Source organism: Hylaeus anthracinus, unplaced genomic scaffold, assembly GCF_026225885.1.
Source record: "Hylaeus anthracinus isolate JK02 unplaced genomic scaffold, UHH_iyHylAnth1.0_haploid 11994, whole genome shotgun sequence".
In the NCBI taxonomy this organism is placed as follows: Eukaryota; Metazoa; Arthropoda; class Insecta; order Hymenoptera; family Colletidae; genus Hylaeus; species Hylaeus anthracinus.
In genome coordinates this window covers 2,546,985-2,572,660 of record NW_026534341.1, presented here as the reverse complement: position 1 = coordinate 2,572,660, position 25,676 = coordinate 2,546,985, and the positions used below count along the sequence as shown (strand labels likewise).

At 39.7% G+C, this 25,676-nt stretch overlaps 1 protein-coding gene across 3 annotated transcripts in view; it reads right to left on the bottom strand.

The window, feature by feature from the left end:
• LOC128888721 (serine-rich adhesin for platelets-like) overlaps positions 1-25,241 on the bottom strand; it is a 39,735-nt gene extending 14,494 nt beyond the window's left edge. Inside the window, exons 1-2 of one of the 3 annotated variants that reach the window (XM_054145800.1) lie at positions 25,155-25,241; positions 17,169-17,259 (exon numbers count right to left, since the gene is read on the bottom strand). In XM_054145800.1, coding sequence (XP_054001775.1) covers positions 17,169-17,210 — 42 coding nt within the window. In that variant the 5' untranslated portion in view covers positions 17,211-17,259; positions 25,155-25,241. Of the gene's footprint in view, positions 1-2,400; positions 3,274-17,168; positions 17,260-25,154 lie in introns of those variants that run through there. The other 2 variants (XM_054145802.1, XM_054145799.1) reach the window with 2 other exon arrangements.
• Positions 25,242-25,676: the final 435 nt, after the last annotated feature.

Below are 25,676 nucleotides of genomic sequence, written 5' to 3'. Positions count from 1 at the left end.
ATTCGAATGTAATTTATAACCTTAAATAACATATAACAAGAATTATTACGAATCTCTTTATGAACATCTGATTAAATCTTCAATCATAGATAAATTTATTACCGAATGAACGTAACAAATTGAATTAATTTTTAATCTGTAAATTTATAGTAAAAGCCGGTAAAAAATAGAACAGAATCTATTGAGAAATGTCTCGAGTAAATACTATTGATAACAGGTCATAAATTACAGTCCACTGTGTCAAAGAATGTCAAACAAGTACGTATTAAATAAAATTGATTCCCACTTGGTACTTTTATGAAGGTGTACATATTTCATTCTACGCGAAACTATTGAGGTTCTATAAGAAGGAAAAAGACCTTCTGTGCGAATCGTATTCTATCAGACATTATAGTCAGACGCCACGTTCTACTTACACGTAGTGTTAGCTGTCAATAATTCCTTATACTCCTTCTTGCATGACTTGTTTGGTGTTTCCATTTAAAAAATAGTTGCTAACCTTGTTAACACAATTCTCGCAACTCTTCATAGAGCTACTTTTGACGTAACCGACGTACATGCACAATAAATATTTATGCAAAAATGTAAAGCGACAAAGAACCACAGTATTCAACGGAATGACCGATTGAGAATCAGGAAAGAACTTTTTAAATGTAGAAAACTTAAAAAAAAATGTTAGGCACAAAATGAAATTGATAATAATTAATTCGTGAATCATTTTCTATTACGTATATTCGTATTCAACTTTCGAAGACGGTTATATATAAAACGATATCGAAAATTACCATCAAACATATAATTTATCGTCGATCATGTTTTGCACACGACTTTCTTATCATTTTCGTTTTATATTCAACTTTCCTCGTTGTTTTTATATTAAACAATTATTTGTACCGAAATTCTCAAGTTTGATACGAATTTCTGCACCTTACAAGCGATTAAATATTTTCTGCGTGAGTGATAATCCTGCTAAGAAAGAATTAACCGACATCCTCGTGTCGCGATAAGGATACAATCACGAAAATCGTTTAAACGTCTAGAGAATAGAATAGAAATTAATCAGAGAAACGAACGCTGGTACCGCGATTGAGAAATCAAGCTTCGCTGTGCCGAGTAATTAGCCGAAAAGCGTAAATCGAGGCGGACCAAGGGAGGATAAGAATGAACGACCGTTGAAGTTCCCCTCTCGAATGGGACAAACAAGGCGAGTCGAGAATCCTGGCACGTTGTGTTTCGAAAAAAGCCTAGTGTCATGAATATCGCGGGAACAGAAAAGGAGAGACTCGACGCACCGAGCGTCATGTGAATGACACATGAACGACACTCGAACAGCGTTCTGGAAAAGCAAAAGGAACAGTGGAGAGTGTAGCTTCCTCTATACATGGACATGTGTGTCACAGGCCCGATACTCCGTAGTCTACCATGCTGGGATCAAGTGCGAGCCACGAACGATCAGCTGGTGCGTTTCTTCCCACGCGAAATGGTCCATTGAATTTTTCGATCGTTTTCTCCGATGACTTTTTTCTCATATTTATATTCTGTATCTGACGTTATCGATTGGGTACTTAAAGGTCAGTGTTATAATTTCAGAGTTGGAATCGATACCCGATTGGGTCGTCTTTTTAGAAAATGGTTTAAGGCCATTTTTGAAAAGAATTTAATTGGGAATCTGGGTTGGGATGGAAGTTGATGTAATCTACTTAAATGAAGAACCCGTAGTCACCACCTTTCAGGATTCCTATCAATTTAATGGAAGTTTAGCTGTTACTTGGAATTATTAGCAAATTTCTATCGAAAGTGGTGCGAATTTTTTAAAAGGATCGAGTCGAATATAGAATCTATTTAGAAGAATTTTTCATTAAGGTATTTTTACCTACAAAATTCGAAAATCTCCGAAATTTATTGCATGCGTAAATATTTTATCGTTAAATAAGTTAATAATATTGAATTATATCTCTGTATTTATTTTTACTGTATTTTAAACTGTATACCAATAGCACTGCCGATAGTCGTGACATTTTAGTATTCCTGCGAATGAATCAATGAATATTTAACTATTAAGAAGGATTCAGTTGAGATTAGAAACTGGTATGATCAATTTTTGTTATTATATATGTATATATATACAGAATGATTCTCTTTAAATATATCTCTGAATTCATTTTTAGAAAAGATCCTTTGTTCCTGCAGTGATCAATATGTTCTAACGAATCGAACATTGGACAATACTTTGTTTTCCAAATACATTAGTTACGCTCCAACGAATCTTAGAGTCAACTACACCATCTCAGAAACACGAGTACGATGCGAAATGTGTATATATAATGCAATTCAATACGGTCTTATGAGTGCTCGAAATAAAACTCTCGTGCATATAAGAAGTAGCTTCGGAAACAGTACCATGTCGTTCAGATTGGAGTATTTGGACGTCAGCTCTTGAGCTGCCCAGGACGTTTTCATATCCATGGAGACTCCGCGGGCTTCCAGCTCCTTCGATTGAATGGACCCATTTTTGATTTGCTTCTTTCGTTTCGTCGTTGCCTCTTTGCGTTTCATCGTGCGCACTCGCGCGTCTCTTTCTCGAGGAAATTGCTTCGACAAAATAACGGTGTCGTGTCCTTTTGCATACGGCGATTGTTTTTCTCAACCGACATATGTCCGCGCAAATAAAAGTCAAAGCACTGTCTATCTGTCTCAGAGTTCGATGCGCTGCACGAAACTTTGCACTGGTAATAAATCATTTCAATTGTCGAATAAAAATTCCGAACCGATGTTTCTCAACTGTACAGGTTGAGGTGAAAATCGAGAATGTTGAAATTTCGTTCGAGGCTTGGCGTGAGAGTTATTAATTATTGAAAATACATGGATTTATTAATTAACAATTCCGAAGCAACGCCTCAAACGGAATTTCGGCATTTTCACTTTCACATCGTCTCGGTTTCTAGAATTATTACTTAAAAAACAGTCTACCTGTAGCCGAACACCCTGTATACCTGCGGTCACAGAACGCGATGCGAGTTATTACGACGTTCGCTCGAAGGTCGGCCTTCTAGGTGTCAAGTTCGTACTCTTCACTCTGTGAAAGTTCCCGACGACTACAGAATTTTGCGATTCAGTGAATTCTTCGTCGTTAATCCTTCGTGTGTCAAATTCGTCGACCAACTGTCGCGTGAGATGTGTTGCATCTCTATAGAAAGTTCAATACTCATCGTCGAATAATTCCTTCGTATACTTTTGCGAATGAGACTATGCAAACTTGAAATTTCAAACTTTAATGGAACAATCGTGTTTTTCCTTTGTGATTTTTTCTAAAAATTATTCGAAATTGGAATTAAATTCTGTCGATGAACGTTTTGAAGCCTTCAGGGACTCTGTCTTCGATTCCTCATGGTGTCTTTACTTAGTTAATAATAATCGTGAAAGTTGTAGGCTTGCATTTCGAACAAATTACTAATGCCAAATTCTGTTAATTGTTTAAACACCTTAAAGTCTACAGACTTTTCTGCCAGCTGTTGTATTCGTTCTGAAGAGCTTCCAGAAGAGCAAGCAGCTGATCGATGATTTATAACACGCGAATTCTTCGCCATGTGTCTTCTATTCGTTGACAAATGAACTTGAAACTGTCTAGGTCGCAGTACCTTGGCTCTCTTTCATTAGCGATAATTCGTCGGTAACGATATTGATTCATCGGCAAGGATGAATCGAGGATGATTCGTGAACTCGCTATCGAATGATAGAACAGCTGCACTACGAGGGTTACCATCACAACTACTTAACTCGGTTGTTACCGACCCTAACTTGACTGCGTTTCAGCGACGCGCATGTGCGACTTTCCTACCCTTAGAATAATGACGGTCTATCTGCTACGAATTACGATTATTGAGTGAAAATTACTATGCTTGCCTCTGCGTTGGTTTCATCGCGACAATGAATGTTCACCTTTAATATGCGATTCCTAAACAACGAACGTTTGATTCTCACGCGAAAGAAATATGAATTTCTTAAATACCAATAATCGATTGTGACGTCAATCGACTACACGACTTGTTTATCCATGCATTATAACGTAGCTTACCGTTGAGGAGACCTTATCGAACGAGGTCGTGCTTGTTTAAATGTTGCAAGTTCAAATTTGTTCCTTTGCAGATGTTCAAGGACACGTATTTTATTTAAAAATATTTCTTAACGATAAGGACCTTATTTTATGATTTTAGATTTGTATATTTTATTATACGATCATCTTTGTTGTGTATCCAAGTTATCATTATTGATATTGGAATTTTCATTCGTTTCCATTTTTAATCATTTCTGTACATTGTGATTACATTAATTTTTTTTTGTTTCAGACCATAAAACTTTGGTCTTTGTCTTATACGTAGGATTGACGCTTGGCAACGCTATTACCGTCTTCAGAAAGTGTTCACCGCTTGCTTCCCTTTAACTCCCGACGTTCGACCCGTAGAAACGAGGTAGTCTGTCAATATTCGATGTCCGTCGTGTCAGGGAGCGTTTTAATAAAATAGATGGACTTCCAAACTGTTTTATAGGTTCGAGGACATCCAGGACAGCTCGCCAAGGCTCTGGCGAATCTACGTCGATATTCGTAGAAACGTGACGTACCGAAATTGTGTCGAACTCGTGGGAAATCAAGATTCTCGATAATGAAACAAATTGCTTTAACAAATTAGTACTGGCACTCGCACCACTGAACCCTTCGTTTCGTTTCGATCGCTACACAAAGCAGAAATATACACATCATTTATTTCTGTCTGTTGACATTCGGGAACTCTCACCTTGACACGCTTCGACAGCGAATTTATTTAAGCAGCTTAACATCTATTTCAGTAAAAATTTCTAGTGTAATTTCTAGTGTAATTTCTAGGGTACATTAACGAACACATTTAAAGAAAAGCTTTAAGCTTTTACGTTGTAAAGAAATTTCTGTTTACTCTATTATTACTTTTTCCATTATATTACCTTTTTCTTTGATTAGCAACATCTTCAAAATATTTTATATATTTACGCCTAATGTATTATTGCTTCAGAGTTATTATCGTCAAATTAAATTTTCATCCGAAGAAATGCACATTAACATAGATTTCTATGGAACGACAGCTACCAATTCCGATTTATTCGTGTATCGTCAAAAGAATGCGTCGGAACGCAGTGAGAATTTCAAAGAAGTCGCGTGGACCCAAGCTCGATCGTTTAGAATTCCCTTCTAACTGGATCGAACTTCGAGTATCGAGGTTCGAGGTACCCTCGGGCAGGATCTACTCGATCCCACGCGTAGTTCACGCGTTTCGTTAAAATTCCACGAAATTAATTTCTAAATTTAATTTCTAACTGCGGCAGGGTGAAGTTCCATTCGCGTAAAATTGTATGTTCCGGTGGAATTCCACGACGAGCACTTCTGGCCGTGAAAGTTCAAGCGTTTTCACGAAATTAGAAGACCTAAAAGGGGCCTGAATAATGTTATCGTGCGGAATGTTTCACTATAATGAGTTTCATACCGAAGCAGTGGAATTTTCTACTCCTTTCGCAAAAAGCATTTGGTCGAAGCAACTTTTTAAGGGACGGAACAGAAAATTGTGACTATTGTGCATTAGAATACAAATATGCTAATTTTTCCTTGACAAGTTTTTCGGGAGCTACTGAAAATGAAGTTATATTTACCGAAAGTGAAGTTGCAACTATGTTACACATTTCTAGAAAACGTTTAATAATTCGTCAAATGTATATTTAATTTATACTATATACATTATTACAGTAATTCACGAATCAAATTATTTAACGACATTGGAAGTTTGATAGATTGTATCGCAATAAAGTTCTTGACTGTCAATTAACTAAAGTCATCCTCTACAGATTTTTCCTATAAACGAGCTTGATCTAACGAAATAAAATAAATCTGAAAGGGACGCGAATATTAACATTTTAAATGTAACGAACATTTCTCTCTCTTGTGATTCATTTTACCAACGAAGCTTAGAACAACATCAGGGGATAAACTTGTCTGAAAGTTATCTGCGTTCGTAAGGACATCTTCTCTAGGGACGTTCTTACTGAGAAATCTTAAAGCACAACATCAAGGGACAACGTTATCCGAAACTTATCTGCGTTGTAAGGATGTCCTCTCTCGGGATTTCCTTACTGAAAAATCTTAAAACAACGAAATCAGATGATAACCTCCCTGGAAACTTATCTGCGTAAGGACATCCCCTCTAGGGATTTTCTTACCGAGAACACCCGAAACAACATCAAGGGATAAACGCTTCCCGAAAAGGTCAACAGCGACCGTCTCGACGTTCCAATGTCGCGATCCAACTCCGTACCGTCCGCTCTCTCGTTTTTTTACTCTCCGAATGCAATTCACGGGGGGGTTGAAATCGACGGGAATTCGAGGCATTCGGGCCGTGGAACGTGGAAATTCCGACTTCGTCGGTCGGGTGCAGAGTTCAAGGTTCCTCGAGTGCGTCGTCGGTCGTGCGAGATGATTGGTTTTCGGTCTGGCGACCATCGTAACGACGGCGAACCCTTGCCTTCTCGCGAACCCGCGCTCGGGATTTCTGCATTTTCGTTTAGCACGGCCGACGGACAATGGGATATCGCGGCACGAATGTTATTTCTCTGAATTGCTCGGTCAACAAGTCGCGTGATCGATAGGAACGGCGAGCGGCGACGACGAGTCGTGGAAACGACGTTGGACCACTGTCGCCGGAAAGAGATATTTCGCGAACATGGAAATTGGGAAATGGAACGGGGTACGGCATTGGAAAAGTAACGCGGGATTATTGTACGAGGGCTGATCGAAAACTTCGTGGCTCGATGCGAAGATCGTACGAGGCTTCGACGACTATAATCTTTAGAAACCTGATTTTTCTAAATTACATTCTCAGAAGTATGTAACGTATTTGGTATTTCAACAATTATCACTGCTGACGTTTAGTGTTGTAACTTTTGTTCGAGAGAACGTTATGCAAGGAAACATAGGCATTAAGGTACACAGGCATTAAGTTTTAAGAAATATGTAACGTGTTTATTATTTGAACAATTTTCACAGCTGACATTTATTTTCGACCGATTTCTTCTAACTTTCGTTCGAAAGAATATTACAGGTATTCTTATAAAGGGAATTTCAGAAGGGATAGTTGTTTTTTTTTTTTTTAAGAATAAAATGCGCCTATATCAATAGTACAGATGTATTCTATCAAATATATTATACAATAAGTAGACCGCGAATCTTTGTGCATTTACAGGAAATTTGAATGCGCGAGAAACTACAAAATGCAAGCAATGTGGTAGAATGTAAAAAAAGATTGGAAGTAAAGTTCGTGTTATAATATTTGCAGAATGAAATAAATTTCTATTTAGGTTCGAGGCTACTATTAGCTACTAGTTCCACAAAACGATTCACGAGGTAGAAAGCTCGACATTTCACCGAGTTGCATGGGTCTCGATTGAAAAGTGTGCAAAAACCGTTGCCATAATTCGTCAGGAGCGTGCCGCGATACACGTACAGTACGCGTTAATGAATCCACGCGTGGGCTGATTAAGATGAAAGATAGACGAATTCGGTCTTTTGCGTGCACCAAACCGGCGACTAAATAGACCAGAACTGATATCGTTTCTAGCTTGCGTGCGTGGCTCGTTGTTCGCCGTCATTTTAATTACGTATAAGCACAATGCCTCTGGTATACGAACTCGTTATATTTTTTGAATTAAAGTAAATTATTTAACGTAACAACGAGTTTTACAATGAAATTAAATGGAAGTAAGAGTAAAATAATATTCAGAGTCGATTACAAAAATGACAAGTTTTGACTTTTACGAGAAATTTTGTGAGAAATTTTTAAATTCAATTAAATTTCCTGTATTATAACGACAATTATACAAAAATAACGTTACCTCGCGCAAAGCGGAAGGTGAACGACCGCGGAAGTGATTATAACCGAGTTCACCCGAATAGTTACGTCAAAGTGGCGTCACTAGGACAAAGCGGTTTCCTTTGGTCGGATTGTTTAATTATGTCGCCGTAATGAAGTAATGCGCGCACGGCTCTGAACGCTACGGGGAACACGCGACCGACTCGTTTCTAGGAGAAACTCCACCGCGCGATGTAGAAGTGAAAAAGTAATTATGATAAAAGTAAATTAGTAAAAGTGCTCTCAACGTATTTCCTGACGCGGCCATGTTCCTCTGTTTTATCGTTTGAGGTATAGAAATTAACAATTTTATAATGTAAGATGAGTCTGGTGTTGGGCGTTACCGGAAAGTACAGCTCAGGGAGATGAGCCTTTTTACGTACATATTTTTATATCTACCGAGATGTCGTAACTAGTTGTAAGTATGTATGAATTTACGAGTACTGTTGTATGATATCGATATTAAGTTGGTTGGGTTTACGAAAATGGTGTACCGTTCTGATCGGACTGATTATGTATAATATATAGCCCTTGACCTGGCGATTGCAATGGTGGTCATTTTGACCTTGACCTTCAGCCCAAAGGTCAAAAACTGAAATGATCCAAAAAGTGGTTTTTTCCACAAAAGCTTCAACTACTCGTATCTCGATAAAGAAACGTCCTATTGCAAAATGAAAAAGAACTTTTTGATATATTTTACCACGACGAATCGATGCAAAATATATCAAAGGCACTTTCTTTGCAAGAAAGACCGAATATTTTAAGTAACACGTTGCACATCACGTAATATATCTAAACTCAATTTATATTCGGGAAACTATTTCTTTCGTCGGAGTTTGTCGTATCTGCTGCTTTATAAAAAAAAAACCACGAAGTGATATCCGTATTTCCAATACAATCGAGCGGGGTTGCGCGCAAAACTCTCAAGCGTACCGAAGGTTCTTTAGCTTATTCCACTTAAGGTTCGACGACCACCGAACAAAAACCATTCTCTACTCAATTTCTTTCATCGAGGAATTCAAGACCCATTTAACTGTAGCCTCTGGCAGTGCCAAGGACATTTTCTCATGGGTTATTTCTTCCTGCTCCGATACACCGCCGCCAGGGTATACAACTCTTCTCCTTGTAATGCCAAGAGGTTCTCCAGTTACGCAAAGCAACGTTGCACCGTGCCTGAATGTACTAGTAATTTATTAATCGACCAGGATCGGTGTATCCAACGTACACGCTTCATCGATCGCGACTAAGTTGCACAGCTGGCGAATCGTTACGAGTGTACGAAATGGCGAATGGGGCTACGTTCGCATGCAAAACAGGGACACGTCGCGCGTTGTAAACGCAGCCGAACGCAATTTCGCGGCACGTTACCGTAAATAAGAGGACCAGGGATCGAGAGAAGCGTCTCTAACGGAGCCCCGACGACGCTCCTGCCTACCGATTCGCCGATGTGCAACGGCAATGGCGCGTGCACGGATGCAAAGTAATTTTATCGACTCTGGTTATTCGCGCACGCGACCAAAGTGGCTCGCTTTTAGAAAGTTTCGCGACTCTTCGTTGAAATCGAGTCCTGCCGCGAAGGCGGGAATTTCGTAACGGATCGAGATTCCAGGCCTGAGCCCGTTCATAGTTCTAATGTCAATTCTCTTTGTAATATGACATTTCTTCCCACAGATTGATGGGAAGATCGATGGGAAGATTGACGGTCTTTGTTCTTGTACAGTTAAAGTTAGTTTAACTTACTTAGCAAGTTTCACTTACTTTAACAGGTGGTTCGTTTCCAGGAAATCGGACGTGCATTCTCGCGTGGAACGGCGACGTTAACGCGCAAAATTGCTTCACCATAACAACGATACATTTACTTCTTAATACCCACGCTTGACCTTCCCAACCTGGAAGGTGCGAGAGAACAAAAAACTGCCTGGAGTTTACACTGCCTAGTCGCTACATCATGACGTCATTATTGCTCGAGGATAATTTGCAATTATGCGCTATTCTGATACGTGCAGCGTCGACAGTGTAATTACTTCGAACGGATATCAGCGAGCTGACATAAAAGGGTACTCGGTACTCCGAATTAACATTTATAACATTTTCATATAGTAATATTTCATTCTCACTTTTTCGTGATTTTTGCTCTAGCATCGAACTTGAACGTATTTGAAAAAATCTCGACTTTCAAAATACCTCAAGCGTTCAGAAATTTCAAAATAAGCTTCGCCTGTATTGCTTGAAAGGTAACAAAATAATTATTCGAATCCTTCAACGAAATCATCGTTATTCGAGATAAAATCCACCAAAGATTTTCACACTAATTCCTCGATATCTAATTTATGTCGATTTCTTCATGGTTTAGATTTTCTTGAATTAGGCAGCATTTATCGAAAGGAGATTCGACATTCTCTTACCGTTCGAAACCGTGCCCGCAAGAATACACGAAAGACACGAGGTAACGCACTTAAGCCGAGTAAGAATAGCTCACGGAAGTCGAAGTGGACCTAAAGTACGGTTAATTGTTACATTATGCTTCGCTATGGGCCACTAACGATCCGAGTTAACCGCCGGCGAGTCCTTCTTACGTTCCTTGAAACGAGTGGAAAGCAAAGATGTTTTCCTTTCGACGGCGCTTTCGTGTTTCTAAGAGGATTCTTCTCGTCGACCATTTGTACGGAACAAGTTGAAAAGAAGCTGCGTTCAGCTCCGGCTCGTTGGAAACTGCTCGCCAAGATATTTCCGAATGGAGGGAGAAACCGCGGATCGTGATCTACGATTAAGTTCTTAGGTAAGCGTAGCCCCATTTTCCACCGGCTTCACCACCCTCGGCTTAGAGATAACAGCTCTCAGGGTTAGATTTTCTCTGGAACGGTACGGTTGCCGATGCATGTTAAGAAACACTCGGCAATTTAACGTTTCTCGGACGATCTGCGGTTAAAGGATCGAAGGATCGTTTAGGTGGAATTAAATTTTCATTTATAATTGACACGTGTGTATAATACACTGGTTACTACTGACACGCAATAAGTGGATGAGTCACGAGGTCGAAAGAAAGTTTCCTGATTTTTCTTCTGCACTCGTGACTCACCTGTTTATTATTACGCGTGCAGTAGCGTAGAGTAAACTGTTATTTAGCCTGCGTACGTCAATAATATCTTAAATACAAATGAAAAAATAATTTCTCTAAAAAAGTTCCATATTCTTCTTCTTAATACGATATCCACATATTTGTATTTATATTTAAGAGCGGGCATCTCAATTTCGATTACAGCTCTAAAGAAACGGAATTACGTGTTTTTGAAACATTTCCAAAGGATGTTATTTTTCCATAGAGGGATCGATAACAATCTGTCAGCTAAACGTTGCTTCGTAAACAATTCTAAACTGCCTGAAATCTGTTCGGCGAATTGGCTCGTTAAGGGATCGATATAATCCCGAATAGAACTACAGAATTTCATGCACAGTTAGCCACGAAGTCACGTTCCTTCAATTAAACGTATTCCCCAAGATATAAGTTATATTCCAGTCCTCTAAGGAATTGGATGATTACACATCATTTCTATGTATGGTTAGAAAACGTGTAACTAGGTTGTTCTATTCAGGATTATTCCTCCCAATTAAAATTCAGGATAAAAACAAAAGAAATTTATAGTGAAAATAAAATTATTCACAAGTGATACATGCGGAACTTTTTCAGAAATTTAATGATACCAATGGCGTAGCTCTATATACATATACATAGACGTCGCCAGAGTAAATTTCACGATATTTTAATAGTCCACTCCTGCGATATAAGACATAACAGAGACAGACAACCATACACATACACGTTCATATATATATATGTTGTCTATATACATATATATATGTAGGTTGTCTGTCTCTGTTATGTCTTATATATCCTGAAGTGGTTCATTGATGACATTAAATTTTTTTAAATTTTGCATATACATTTATATATATATGTATATGCAAAATTTAAAAAAATTTAATGTCATCAATGAACCACTTCAGGAAACCATAAGCCAACAAATATAGACACATACCCAAATATACCAAAATTTGGTTAAAAATCGAAACGCCGCTATTTCCTATCGTACCAAAAATTACATTTTGCCCAATTACCACTTGTGACACACGAAGCGAAACAAACACAAGCAAGCATACACACGTCCAAGTAAAAAGAATTCGGTCCCTAATTTCTGTCCGCAGTATCGGACTCGCGAGAATCTCGGAAGCATCGAGAAATGCAAGATGCCCGCGTGAAATTTTTACCCGCAGCTTCCCATTCTCTCGTGATAGTTCGGAAAGTAAAACGCGGCAATGCCTCGGGTAAGCGTGCTACTCGCGCTGAAACGTGGATAAATCAGAAATGTGGGTTCGGAGCAAGGAGGACCTCCATGGGCCCGCGTTAACGGTGATCCCGTATAAATAATTGATGAGACGCCACGCTGGTTGAGGCTCGCACGGATTTGTAATTGTAATTTCGCGGGATAGTTGGCCGGTTAAGCGAGGTAATTATGGCGAGGACTCGTTATCGAGCAGCTCTCGTCGTTGCCATCGCGCGCGACTTACGGGGACACGAGCTGTCTATCTTCGAGATGCAATTTCCTTTTTATGGAAGAGGAGGAGGAGGAGGAGGAGGAGGAGGATGAGGGGTGGACGCGACATCGGATGAAAACCGAGACAACGATCCATCGCACCTGTCCGCCACGAAAATTAGTTTTCCGCGGCGATATTTCGCCACGCTTCGGCGCATCGGTCACAGATTGATATTCTGGAAGAATCGGGGAGATTCTCGTGGCTCCGTTGTCCTGTTTTGCTATTTTTCAATCAAATGGCAGACAATTTGTATATTCCGTTGCGTTTCAGACGTCTTTAGGAGATACGTTTCTGTGTTTGATTCTACCGATTTCTTTACTTGAAATTCCTATATTTCGTCGTACAATGAAACGTTAAATCGGTTCCATTTCTCCGAGACGATGTTCCATGAGGATTTTTTAATTATTTTCGTTTGGATAACTTGCGACGAACTGTTCCTATGTTTAATTTCGCAATAACTCGTTGAAAAAAGTAAATGTGGTCTAACGAATGTACAGCTGAATAGTTTTTATTTAGAATAGTCGTGTGCTAATAATAACTAATACTAACACTAATACTAAATACTAATAGCTTCAGAGGTATTCGACTTCTTTTCACGTGCTCTAGGACGATATCTTGACAGATCAGCGTGTCAGTTTCGAACATGCCGGAAATTCATCGAGAAAACGAGTGGAAGTGAGCGTTCGAATGAACGGTGACTATTTCAAGCATTTGCTATGAATAATCTTTTGTGCGAACTACAACATATATCGCTGTTCAACGATTATTCCTTGTCTAGTATTTTCAAATAATATAATTTACACCCCACACGAACTAACAAGTAATTTTGTTTAGTAGTATTGAAAATAGTTTATATATTTTCTAGCCAACAGTTGAACCGATTAAAAATTATATTAAATCTCCTTACTACTCACAAAATGTTAAATTTAATTTGCGACATCCTCCGATTGTTAGTCGATATAATCGTGCAATTACGGTGGACACCGGTAATTTAACTATCCTTGCACGATTAGATGGAATGCACTACTTCTACACCACTCAGGTCAATTTCGTATCCGAGTATCCGTCGAGACGTCGATTACGAGGATCAAAGGATAAAAGGAACGCGCCGTGAAATTTAGGCCAACGTGGGTAGCTGAAAAACGGTAAGAAACAGCCCACGTTGGGCTTGGTCTCGATATGCAGACGTTTTGCACGTTATTTACGTATCGAAAGAATGAAGAAAACCTTTTCCTGCTTGTCCACCCACGAAAATCGTTCCACGACACTTCCAGAATCCACTGGATTCTAACCAAGTCATTATTTCAACGACAAGTCAAGACTGCGATGAAGAATGTCGATAGGCGTAGCGATAAAACAAAAAATTATGTAAACGCGATCGCGATCGATTCGAGTTTCGAATAATTCGAGATTCGCGTTCGAAATGTCTTCATCGATATTCTAGGAAGATCTCGTTTTCTTCGATTTATGATTCTCATGCTGTCACGTAACTTTCGTTGAACCGATTTTCTTTCGATAATAATAATAATAATAGTTCATCGCGTTAATAAATGAACACTAGTCGAGATTGGTGATCGAGACTATGTAAGGATTTTTGATTTTCAAAGACTATTTAAGATACCTAACAACTTCGCGAAATAAAGAAGCTAAGCAACGATTTCATTGCTCGAAAAATCTTCGAACATTCAGCAATCCACTCGTTCGATACGAAACTACGCTGGGGTCAAGAACAAAGCGGATGATCGCTATCTACGGCTAGAAGAAGGTGCAGGGTACGTCGAATTACGGTCCGAAGACGAAGGAAATGACGTCACATTATTATAGTTACGGGGTCTTGGTAACCGGTCGCGGTTGACAAGCCAAGCGTCCACCGTACTCTTTCGATCCCTTTGATACTCTTTTCTCGCTACACCGCGATGTCCGCTTCATTCTTCCCTCGATTCAAGGCCCGGCCTTTAGGCTCGCGCTTCTGTTACTCGTGGTTTCGGTCTCGACTTTGTTATACTATTCGTCGAGGTACTCGTAACTGGAATTCCGGTCGCGACGCGCACCAGGATAATTTGGGCTCCGTATGCGGTTTTTGATGCACGAAGTGTTTCCTTAGGTGTCCTCGGATTAATTATGCGTGATTAGGTTACTGTTTGTCTATTTATAGTCTATTTATATTAGGTCGCCCAAAAGATTCTTTCGCTTTATTAATAAGTAATACACATGCACGATATCTGATGTTTTACGTTACATTACTGAATTCTGCACGATTCATTTTGCTCCGTTACTATTACAATGAACTATTACAATGAACTATTACAATGAATATCTATGAAATTAGATTGTCTATTTATATAAACACGACCGCATCAAATAATGGAGTGCAACTCGCGAAAGAAACACCCGGGACAACCAAATACTAGACGAATTACCGATGCTCTACAGGAAACTACGCAAGAAGATGACCGTTCCATGGAAATTCAATATTTTCACCGAATATGTATAATTTACACCAACAAAAATACTTGAAGATTCAAGAAATGTTCTCGACAACACCGATTCGAGATTCTGCACCAAATTCAGACGCGCTCGGTTCTCCAAAATGGCATCCCGGCTCTGCTTTCGGCGTGAATATCGAACGGTCCCGTTGATTTTCCGCGTCTAAACCGCATGCTGACAAATCACCTGCGCTAGGGGCCGAAGACAAGGGTGGCCACTTGCGAACATATGGGCTGCGCTCGTCGATTTTGGGTACATCTGTACGTGGGTCGTTAGCTACGTGTACACGAGCCAAGAACAAGATGCCATATATGCGTTCGGTCGACGCGCACGTACGTGGGCCAAAGGAGAACGCGATACAACACCGCCTTAACCAGCTCGCGCGAGCATTTCAAGATTACGGGACTGGCAAGGACTCTTACGAGGCGATCGCGTACGCCGTAAACGCAGTTAGGTAATCGAAACAAATATTCCACGGCTCGATTCTCTATGTGGCGCGCGATTTTCCAGCTTTTACCGACGTCGCTGCTGCTTTCTTTGGAGAACGCTTTCAGGGACGTTCTAAGAAAGGTGGTGTTTGTGCTCCGTGCGAAATTACACGCGTCCTTTATCTATCCGCGCTTTATCTACCTATGTTTTAACTACCTATGCTTTGGATAAGTGTGCTTTGCCTATCCATGCTTTATCTACCTATGCTTTATATGTCAATGCTCTATCTATTTATGCTTTGTTTATCTATGCTTTATTTATTTATGCTTCAACTACCAACGCTTTATCCGCTTATCCTTTGTTCATCTATGCTTTATTTGGTTTATCCGGTGTCCCCTATTCTGCCCATACGAATGTACTCGTAAACAGTCTTCAAGTTACTAACCCACCGGATGCTCGAGAAACTTTTCGTTCCCACATAATTAAAGGCTAAGTTCATGCCATGCAAGTTCCTTTCATTAGGAGCGCATCGATTTAATCGTTTCATAGAAGAATGTCCCACGAATACGCGCCATTCCATTCCATGTGCACTGTAACCCTGTTTTAATATCTCCTGATATAATAACAGCACTGCATCAAGCTTTACGCGAGTCTTTACACAGGATATCGAAATATTTCTACGTAATTTAGTCACGGCTCAGTTCTAGCCCCTACTATTTTTTTTGTCAGAGTTGAGATTTTATCTCGTTAATCGAACGAAGTTGTAAGTTCCTTCTTTCCTTCTAGTTCGTATTTCGCAATAGCTAATTACCAATCATAAACATTCCGAACCTCGTCCTCGTCACATTTTTAAGAAACAATAATTGAAAAATGCAGTTTACGGTGTAACGATAAAAACGTGGCAAGGAAATTTGCTCTTGGAACTGTAGACGCGGAATTTTACCGAGGGTCAAAAGTGACCCAGTCTTACGCGTCGCGGGTTAAAAAAGAAATTTTAATTGAAATACACATATGTAACCTATTCTATCCAGTTAAATTATATCGTCTTCCTTTTATTTAGTTCCCGAGCAATGTTCATTTGCTTATCTTCGCATCGAGCGCTAAAAATAACCACCTTCCATCTCAACGCAAGCCTATAGACGTCCGATCATTGATCTCCTGGCGCGAGGTTTAAGCAGCGAGTTGCCCAGTTATGTACTCGGTGTAAGAAATATATAGGAAGGCTATAAAAACAGCAGGGAGCCAACACGGTAGCATGCTCGAATGTAGTCGAGATATTCCAGAGACTCATTCTATACAATCCGAGCAATCATTATATAAGCAGAAGAAATGTGGTTTGTCAGTTCAAAATAAATTAAAAAATAGATTGAACTTATTAAGTGTGTGTATAAGTTTCATAAGTTTCGGTGCTTAACTATCTGTTATACACGTGTTTCGATGCGAATTGATCAATTGTATATTAAAAACACTCGATACGTAAATAGCAATATATCATTTTCTAGCACCAGTCGAACGTAATCCACGGAATTTATGCGCAACTCTAATATTATAAATACATCCGCAACTGCTCGTATAATGTGTGCAGGGTGAACGTGTCTAACTCGCGTTAAACTTAAAAGAAAAAGTATCTATCTATCTATCTATCTCGGTTTGTTTTAGATGTTAATTCTCGTTTTCCGAACCAGATCCTTCGAATAAGTAACATTATGAGAGAAGCGGAAAGTTTGCACATACCTGCAGCAACTCGAGGCGAGAGGAGGCCTGTGGCGTTGCCATGGTTGATTAAACTCTGATCGTGCTGCGACCAATCGACGCTCCGTTTTCTCTGAAACAAGTCAAGAATACGATTCACGAATCTCACGGATTCATGAATTCCAGCGCGGTAAGCCACGAATTGCGATCGGGGATTACTCGAATTTTTAGGGTGCTTTTGTTTCGTATACACAGGTGTTGTCGAGGTTGCAGAGGCAGATGCTTTCAACGTTTGGGTCAATTAAAATATTTTTACAGGGACTCTTTCAAGCAGGGTTCCTGCAGGCGGTGACTGAACGCTGGTTATTACTTTGGATACAGTCTGGTGCGTTCACCGTGCACGCAAATCCTGGATGCAGAAGCCTCGCGCAATTAAATACCCGGTACTTTTTAGCTTGTTATAAAAATCATCTAAACGACAGGTTTTATTATTTAACTATTTAAATAGTCCCAGCTATAGTTGGAATACTGATTACTAGAAGCAAAAGGTTATTGCTCGAAGAATAAACGACAAGAATTAATACAAAATGCCATATCTATCCGACGCAAAAATATATTTCTGCATACCGAGATTTTTATTCGAATCCCGTATGCTTGTGATTTTTCTAACTATTACGACATGTCGTTCGTCATGGTTCGTGACAGAATATACTAGCATTGCAATTAAAATAACACAACCATCTCGATTTTCTGAGTTACCTCTAACATTCCTCCAAAAAATTCGTATCGATTCGAAACGGTGGAGTTCCTCGCGCAGTTCAAATACCTGAGTGCCTAAGCGACGCTACCTGCAACATTTAGCCGATGTTCCAACTATCGCCAGGGTCAAGTACTCGAATGACCGCGGACGAAGGGAGCACGAAAACGATCGGACGAGGAAACGTAATCGCGGTAAAGTTGAACGCGCCCACTCGTTGGCGATCCACCCACCGCTGAAAGCATTCGATCTTTGTCCGGAAGGAACGCTCGAATGAGAAACAACGGTACGATACGTGCGATCGTCGCACCCACGTTGTACGTTCTCCCCACGGCGATTGCAATTACAATATTTGGTAACCGAGACATGCGGGGAGAATTCGCACCTCTGAGATCAGGTGGAGAAGATCCTCGAACCTAATCCAGGAAGCATCGTCGATAGAACGAACTGAGATCTTATTGCATTTATTATTAACCCTTTGATATACAACGACGTGTGAGACTCGTGGTACTTCACGAGCGAAGGGCGGTCAAAGGGGTTAAACTGAAAGTCTCGATGCAAATTCGTGTTTCCACAGACACGGATGGAGAATTTAACCCTTTGCGATCGGCACATTTCGATTTTGGGAGTACTGCAATTACTTCTCCGAACGGAATTATAACTGAAAGTCTCAACTGAGAGTCTCTAAACTGAAAGTCTCGATGCAAATTCGTGTTTCCACAGACACGGATGGAGAATTTAACCCTTTTCGATCGGCACATTTCGATTTTCGGAGTACCGCAATTACTTCTCCGAACAGAATTATAACTGAAAGTCTTTAAACTGAAAGTCTCGATGCAAATTCGTGTTTCCACAGTCACGGATGAAGAATTCAACCCTTTGCGATCGGCACATTTCGATTTTGGGAGTATTGCAATTACTTCTCCGAACAGAATTATAACTGAAAGTCTCAACTGAAAGTCTCTAAACTGAAAGTCTCGATGCAAATTCATGCTTCCACAGATACGGATGGAGAATTTAACCCTTTGCGATCGGCACATTTCGATTTCGGGAGTACCGCAATTACTTTTCCGTGCGGAATTTAAAGTCGATATATGGATATTAAAACACGAATCACGAGGCATAGAGAACGATACTGTCATTTGTCATTTTCGTGGCATAAAAGGATCGCTCATTTGATGTGCACTGTAGTCATAGTCGCTGTGCTAGTCCTTGACGACGGTCCCTGCAGGAAATTATTAACTCGTCGTATCGTTTGTCGTCGCAATAGCGTTTTTAGGCCAGCGGCTATCGTGAGTCACGGCACCGTGACGCAATTCTGACAAGTCTTCTATGGTTAAGAACCGCGCGAAACGACTTCTCTGCCATTCGATTTCAATATTCCCAGAACGCTGGAAACTCGTTCGTGTCATCAGAGGTGGAATTACAGCACCTCGATCCGTTTAGGGAGAAAGTACCGAGAACATCCAACCGTTTGATGCTAAACACGCGTCTCCATTCGTACTCTTTATTTATTCGCGTGATCAGCTAATTCGAATATGGATCACAAAGATCGCGTGAAAATTTATCCGGCAGAGTTCAAATAACACGTTGTGGAATATTTGACATAAAAATTTCGTCATGTTACTTTCTTGGATTTATTGAAATTTTATATTAAAGTTTCATTGCTGTTAAAACGTTTTAAATAAATGAATCTTTGTCGATAACTGCGACACAGAATTGATCAGCTGTATAGAGTCAACATTTAAGCGATTAATGTGGATATAAAGAATTAATTAAAAAAAAAAAAAATATGTATATACGTGTCATTACTTTTCAATTCTCGACTTCAAATGATTATTTTACATCCGTCGTAATAAATTCTTCACGGATATTAATTTAGAAAATTCACTTGTAGCATTTGTAAATTTCGAAAACAACTCCGACGCAAAGGTAAATTGTAACAAACTGTACAAATCAGTTTGTGTATAAATAAATAAATATCGATGAAACCTTAGTCTCGCATAAGATGACTATTTATCGCGTCTTATTGTTGAACGATTCTAGCTTTGAAGTAGTTCACTCGACTGGTCGAATCTCTAGTATACGAATTTTGCTACACGATCTAACGATATTTCGACAAAAGAACTTCGGATGAAATCGACAAATACCGAATTTACCAGAAGCGAAAGCTAATTTCAGCTTCTAAATTGAACGATTCCTGACCAAAGCGGCCGAATTAGAAGAAATTTCACGACGAGAGAACCCACATATTTAAATTTGGTCGCCTAAACCAGAACGTCCGCTGACCCAGGTATTCGACGATGCTCTTGGCTTCTTATTGCCGGGATTATTTATAGTTTAACTAAAATTTACCTCGCTAGGATTACCATACGCTGCTCCCATGAATTCGGTCGCTTCAGGTACACGACTTCTATTCTATAATTAAACGAGAAACACGCGGTCATTTACATTGGAATTCGATACTTTTTCGAACTCGATTCTCAGGTGCGACTGGAAAATTAACACCTTGCGCTGTATCAGATTTTTTTTTATCGACGCATCGATCTTCAATACTCCTAATACCTTAAGGTCCACGTTTACTATTATTACAGCTATTTTCGTTCTATTTCTTGTTTTCCGAATTTCATTATCTTTTTTGTCTTGCTTTTGATCGAATCGTGTCAAAAAAAAAAATGGTAAACTAATAAAAATGCCGAATGACTGAGATAATTTTTTTTCAATACAATACCTTTTTAATTTATCAATTGTTCCGTGCAAGTAAGTAAAATAAAGTGTCATCTACTCTTAGAGTTCGGTTTTTGGGTCAAGTATTTGAAGATTAATTTAAAAGGAAATTTCAAAAGTACGTGATAATACATAAGATACTAATTGAATAAAAATGTTGTTCAAACAGTTAAGTTTTTGCTTATAATCAAACAGCATACGAAATTTCAATAAATATTAGGAATAAAAATAATAATGTAATTAATTTTCTGTGCGTTATCAGATACTTTTTAAATACTTTTTAAATTATAGATAATAATTAATACAATTTGCCATTGCTCCATTATTTACGAGGATTAAAATATCTCGAATGTAACTCACCATAAACTTCGGGAGACTTTTAAAGACACGAGCGACGAGCGTACGACCCGTTTGCCATTTTCAACGACTACTGAGAGCACGTACGCGTAAACACAGTAAACGCAACGCTCGTGCGTCGCGTGTGCAATTAACCACGCATTCGCATACGGCACGCACGTGATTGCCCAAAGCGACCAGAAAACGTTCCTGCCGTCGCATGACATCGTTAATCTTATTCTCCCACTGTTAATTAATCCATTAACCTGGTCGCTTCCTAATTCTCCCCTAATTACCCTAATTTAATCCGATCGAAGGCTGCTCGATAACCGCGAAATAACACGAGACCTATTGTCCTATTCCAACCAGAAAGTTAATCCAAGCTAAACCAGTTACTCGGTCAGAGAAAGTGAAATATGCTCGCGTTCCCATGCAAATTCCGAGTACACCGTACGAAATAGAAAGCAGACCAGAGATTAGAAGGGTAACCCTTTTTTCTGATCAAGTTCTTTTGCTATTGAGAATTGTTGGCAATTTAGAATAGATACTTCTGCAGGTTCCTGTTCGAGAATACAAATAATGCGAGTAGATTACGAATGTTTACGCAAGTTCATATGTCTGCAGAATACACACGTGTTTTCTAAACAGTGTAACATGTACTTTATTACCGACACTTTATACATTTTTCAACCTGTGCATATCATACATTTTCTCATATTTCTATAAATACATAAACTTCTGCAGGCTAACAACGAGTGTCGTACGTATACATTTTTCAATCTGTGCGTATCATACAGTTTCTCATATTTCTATAAATACATAAACTTCTGCAGGCTAACAACGAGTGTCGTACGTACTTGTTCCCTTCAACTGTTTTCATTTTTTTATGCTTGTACTGATTGCATTGGAACAGTTATGGGTTTCCAAGGATGACTTTAAAACGAGAAGTCTATTTTATTTACTATCAGGAGAATAATTCAGTATGCTTGCTTTGAATTCTATCAAAATTTTTGAATATGAATCGAAGAGGAGAGAAGTAGTCTACTTCATTTGCCGTCAGAAGAACGAAGAATAATTCAGTACGTTTGAATTCTATCAAAATTTTTAAATACGAATCGAAAAGAGGAAAGGTCTATATAATTTACTATCAACGGGATGAAGAATAATTTCAGTATGCTTGCTTCGAATCCTCCCAGAATTTTCAAGTATGAAGCGAAGAAAGATAAAGCAGACGTCATCTAACTTTATCGTCATTCGTGATTTAGAAAAGCCCACTTCGTCAACCTAATTCTTATCCTAGCATCCAACATATATACACATACGAAATACTTAGCGTCTCGAAGGTTCTGTAAACTATAATTTAACAGATCACCCTTCTATTGACATCATAAAAGGACTCGAACTAGTTGCAAGAGGTAAACAAGTACTCATAATTTACCAATTGGAGCCAAAGCCAAGATTATAATCTCCTCCGACCTTCGAGCTCTGAAATGCTTCAAGTTCGCCTATCGTTCAATGTCATCAAATTTTATTCCAACGACAACCTCGAGAAACCGATCGACGACTGAGTGGTAGCAAACCATCGAGTGGCCCTACTCGGAATTTCAGGATCCTCGATGATGTGGACAACCGAGCGCAATATGAACGAAGAAAATAATGATTTCCGGGATCTAAAGATACCTCGACTGACCGAGTGACTGGCATGCAAGTGTTGCAGGCGATTCTCCGTCGGGATGCGCGAGTAAAAAGAGAGACGGGGGACCGAAGCTGTAGGAAACGCTCGGTCGAGAAAAAACGCAGACCGGTGTGAAGTCCGGACAATGGAGGACGCGGAGAACCGGAGAGAATCGCGTCTGCCACGCGTCTGGTTTATGCGAGTCGAGATGAAAGATAGGAAGACCGAGGACCGGCTCTGAACGACCGAGCAATCTCGAAATGTAGCTACCTAATTGCACCGTTACGCGCGTACGAACCGACCGTTAAATCATCGTCACGCTGTTCCCCGGCATCTGCGGGATTCGCAAACATTTTCACAGAGTTTTAACTCGGTGAAGCATCGCCGAAGACGCGTGTCGTCCGTGGCCAAAATGTCCGAAAGTTAATTAGGTGATAGATATCGAAAATGAAGGGTTCGCTTAAAATACAGGCTGAAGTAACGCGATGGCTCGGTTGGATACAATTTAATTGATAAAGGAGTCGAGAGACGCGGTAGTTCGCACCAGGACACATGTGTAGTAAATATTTATTTAAGGGAGCATCGGATCAACGCAGCGAAAGGTAGTCGAGGTAGTTGTTTCGAGATGGTCACGTTCAAAATTACAATTGAAAACTTTATACGTAAAAATGAAAGATTAACGTTGAACAAAATTGTATTGCGATTTTCGAGATTGGCTCGAATCTGATAAAAAAGATGGAGGTTCCCTTTAATCGTTTGAACAAGGTGTTGAATTAATTACGGACCTACCGATACGTTATCGAGTAATTGGCAATTTTTAACAGCAAGCCATCGATTATATAAATGTAGAAACAAAAATAGAAGTAATGACATATTATATGTACATCTGTAATTTGAGCACGACTCGAAGGGTTAAGAGTCGATGCGATAGGCAATTAAACGCGTTTGCAGACGGTTCGGTTACGGTGTGCGTCGTTTAAGCATCGCTGCCAGGTATTCCCGAGAGGCACACGCGTGCGAACGATGCACTCGAGTACGTCCTCGTGGGCGCGTATCTCGCTACGAGTGTATATTTACGATGTGCGTTCGAGAGGATCGCTTTTGCGAACTCGAGGAACGACGCCATTGGCGAATCGCGTGCTGACTCAGATTTCTTTCGATGCTTTCGAATACAACAACTGTCGAGAGGGTACTTTTTGAATAGATCGGGAAAACGGAGTTGTCTATGGGAATATTCTATTTAAAACGTTACATTTTATATATTCTATTAATGTAGTCATGAAACGTACGGCACAACTTTGTTTTAATAATTTTTTAAACGGGTTTTTAATTAAAAGGTCTCGATTAAGAAATATTAATTAACAATCGACGAATGGACATTTCGAAAGTTTCGCTTGTTACTACAATTTCGAGAAAGTATTTTAGAGTAATCTAGACTTTCGTTTATATCCACTGTTGCAAGAAGCTGAATTGTGTATTTTTGATTGAACGTTTCATACAGTTTTTTTTATTCGTGGCACGAGGGATCTCAGCAAGTTTACTTGGCTCCGGATCAATCCTTTCTATGGTTGGCAAAGATGCCAGAGATTCGAAGAAAAGAAACTAAGATCGAGAGGTTCTTCCTATTGTCGTAAATGTTATACAACGTCTCGACCCCTTGCAAGGATCTCTTCAGGTAAAAAAGCATCCTCGACATTATAAGCAATGAAAACCAACAAACAAGACACATTAGGGGAAAATAAACAGTTTTTTCTTTTTAATAAAAGAAAGCTCTGGGGGCAAATAAACTTGAAAGTTGCCCAATTAACGACTCTCGGGTCTCCTCAACTCCCTTTAAAAGTGGACAGAGACTCATTATATACGGTCTCTGAAAGTGAAGTCTTTTTTTTTTTTCTTTATATATATAATTGAGGGTCCGACGGTATTCGCAGTCTAGATTTCCATGAAATTTCAATCCTCCTATGCTTCTGACCGTTACAAAATTTACAAACATTTCCTTACCTTCTTCCAAAAGAAGGACGAGTATATAGAATTCTGGAAGTGAACAATTCTTGTTTTCTTTCTTTTTTTTTTTTTAGAAAATACTGCACGAGCCTAACAGTATCTGCAGACTAAATGATTACGAAATTCTAAAAGTAAACGATTCGTAAAGAACGAACGTACCCGTTTGCTTTTCTAAATATTACTAGGAGCCTAACGTATCCGCAGTTTGAGAATCTACGAAATTTACCAAAAATGTATAAAAACTTCTTCGAAGGACATGATTCACGAACGACGAGTACGTGTGTCGTTCGGAAGTGAACGATCCATTTTTCTTTTGAAGATATTACTAGAAACCAGTAAATATTTGCTCAGGCCAGATGTTAACGAAACATGGACTTTCGACGTCAACTGTCGCACAATCTCAAACTCGAAGGATGGACACTCGTGTTTACAAACCGGCATTGCACAATGCACCGGCAAGCTATCGATTCGAACCGGACCGGGGTGCGGCGGCTACTAATCGCGCGGGGGAGGTTAAAACGGCACTCACCTGGCTCAGAGAAGGTGCTCTCGGCGAGAGGTAATTCGCAGGTGATACCTCGTGGCTCGTCCTTACGTGGAGAGAACCGATGTAGCACTGACAGTTCCGCCATCCCTCTCTCCGCGCTCGCACCAAATCCCACTCTCTGGTTAGCCCTACGACTCCCTCTCTCCGTCCTTCTCCCACCAATTCACCGTGGGCTGCCAGACGAGGACCGAGCGATACTTCTAGGGCAGCTTTCGCCGAACCGAATCAAAACAGAAACTGGAACCGCGTCGGGGCGCGAAGTTTACGTCACGCAACGCCAAACACCGTTCACGTTTTTTTTTTTTTTTGCGATCCTGCCGCTAGGACGGAGATAGACTTTGGGAAATTCCAACAATAGTCCTGTACCGAAATTCTAACAATAGTCCTTTGGAATCCATGGATCACGAAGAACGATCAGTACGAGTTTATTGTTTATTCTCCTCCTTGTGGCGTAGAATATTATTCTTCGCGAATGTTATGTTGCTCTTCGTGGCATCAAATCTT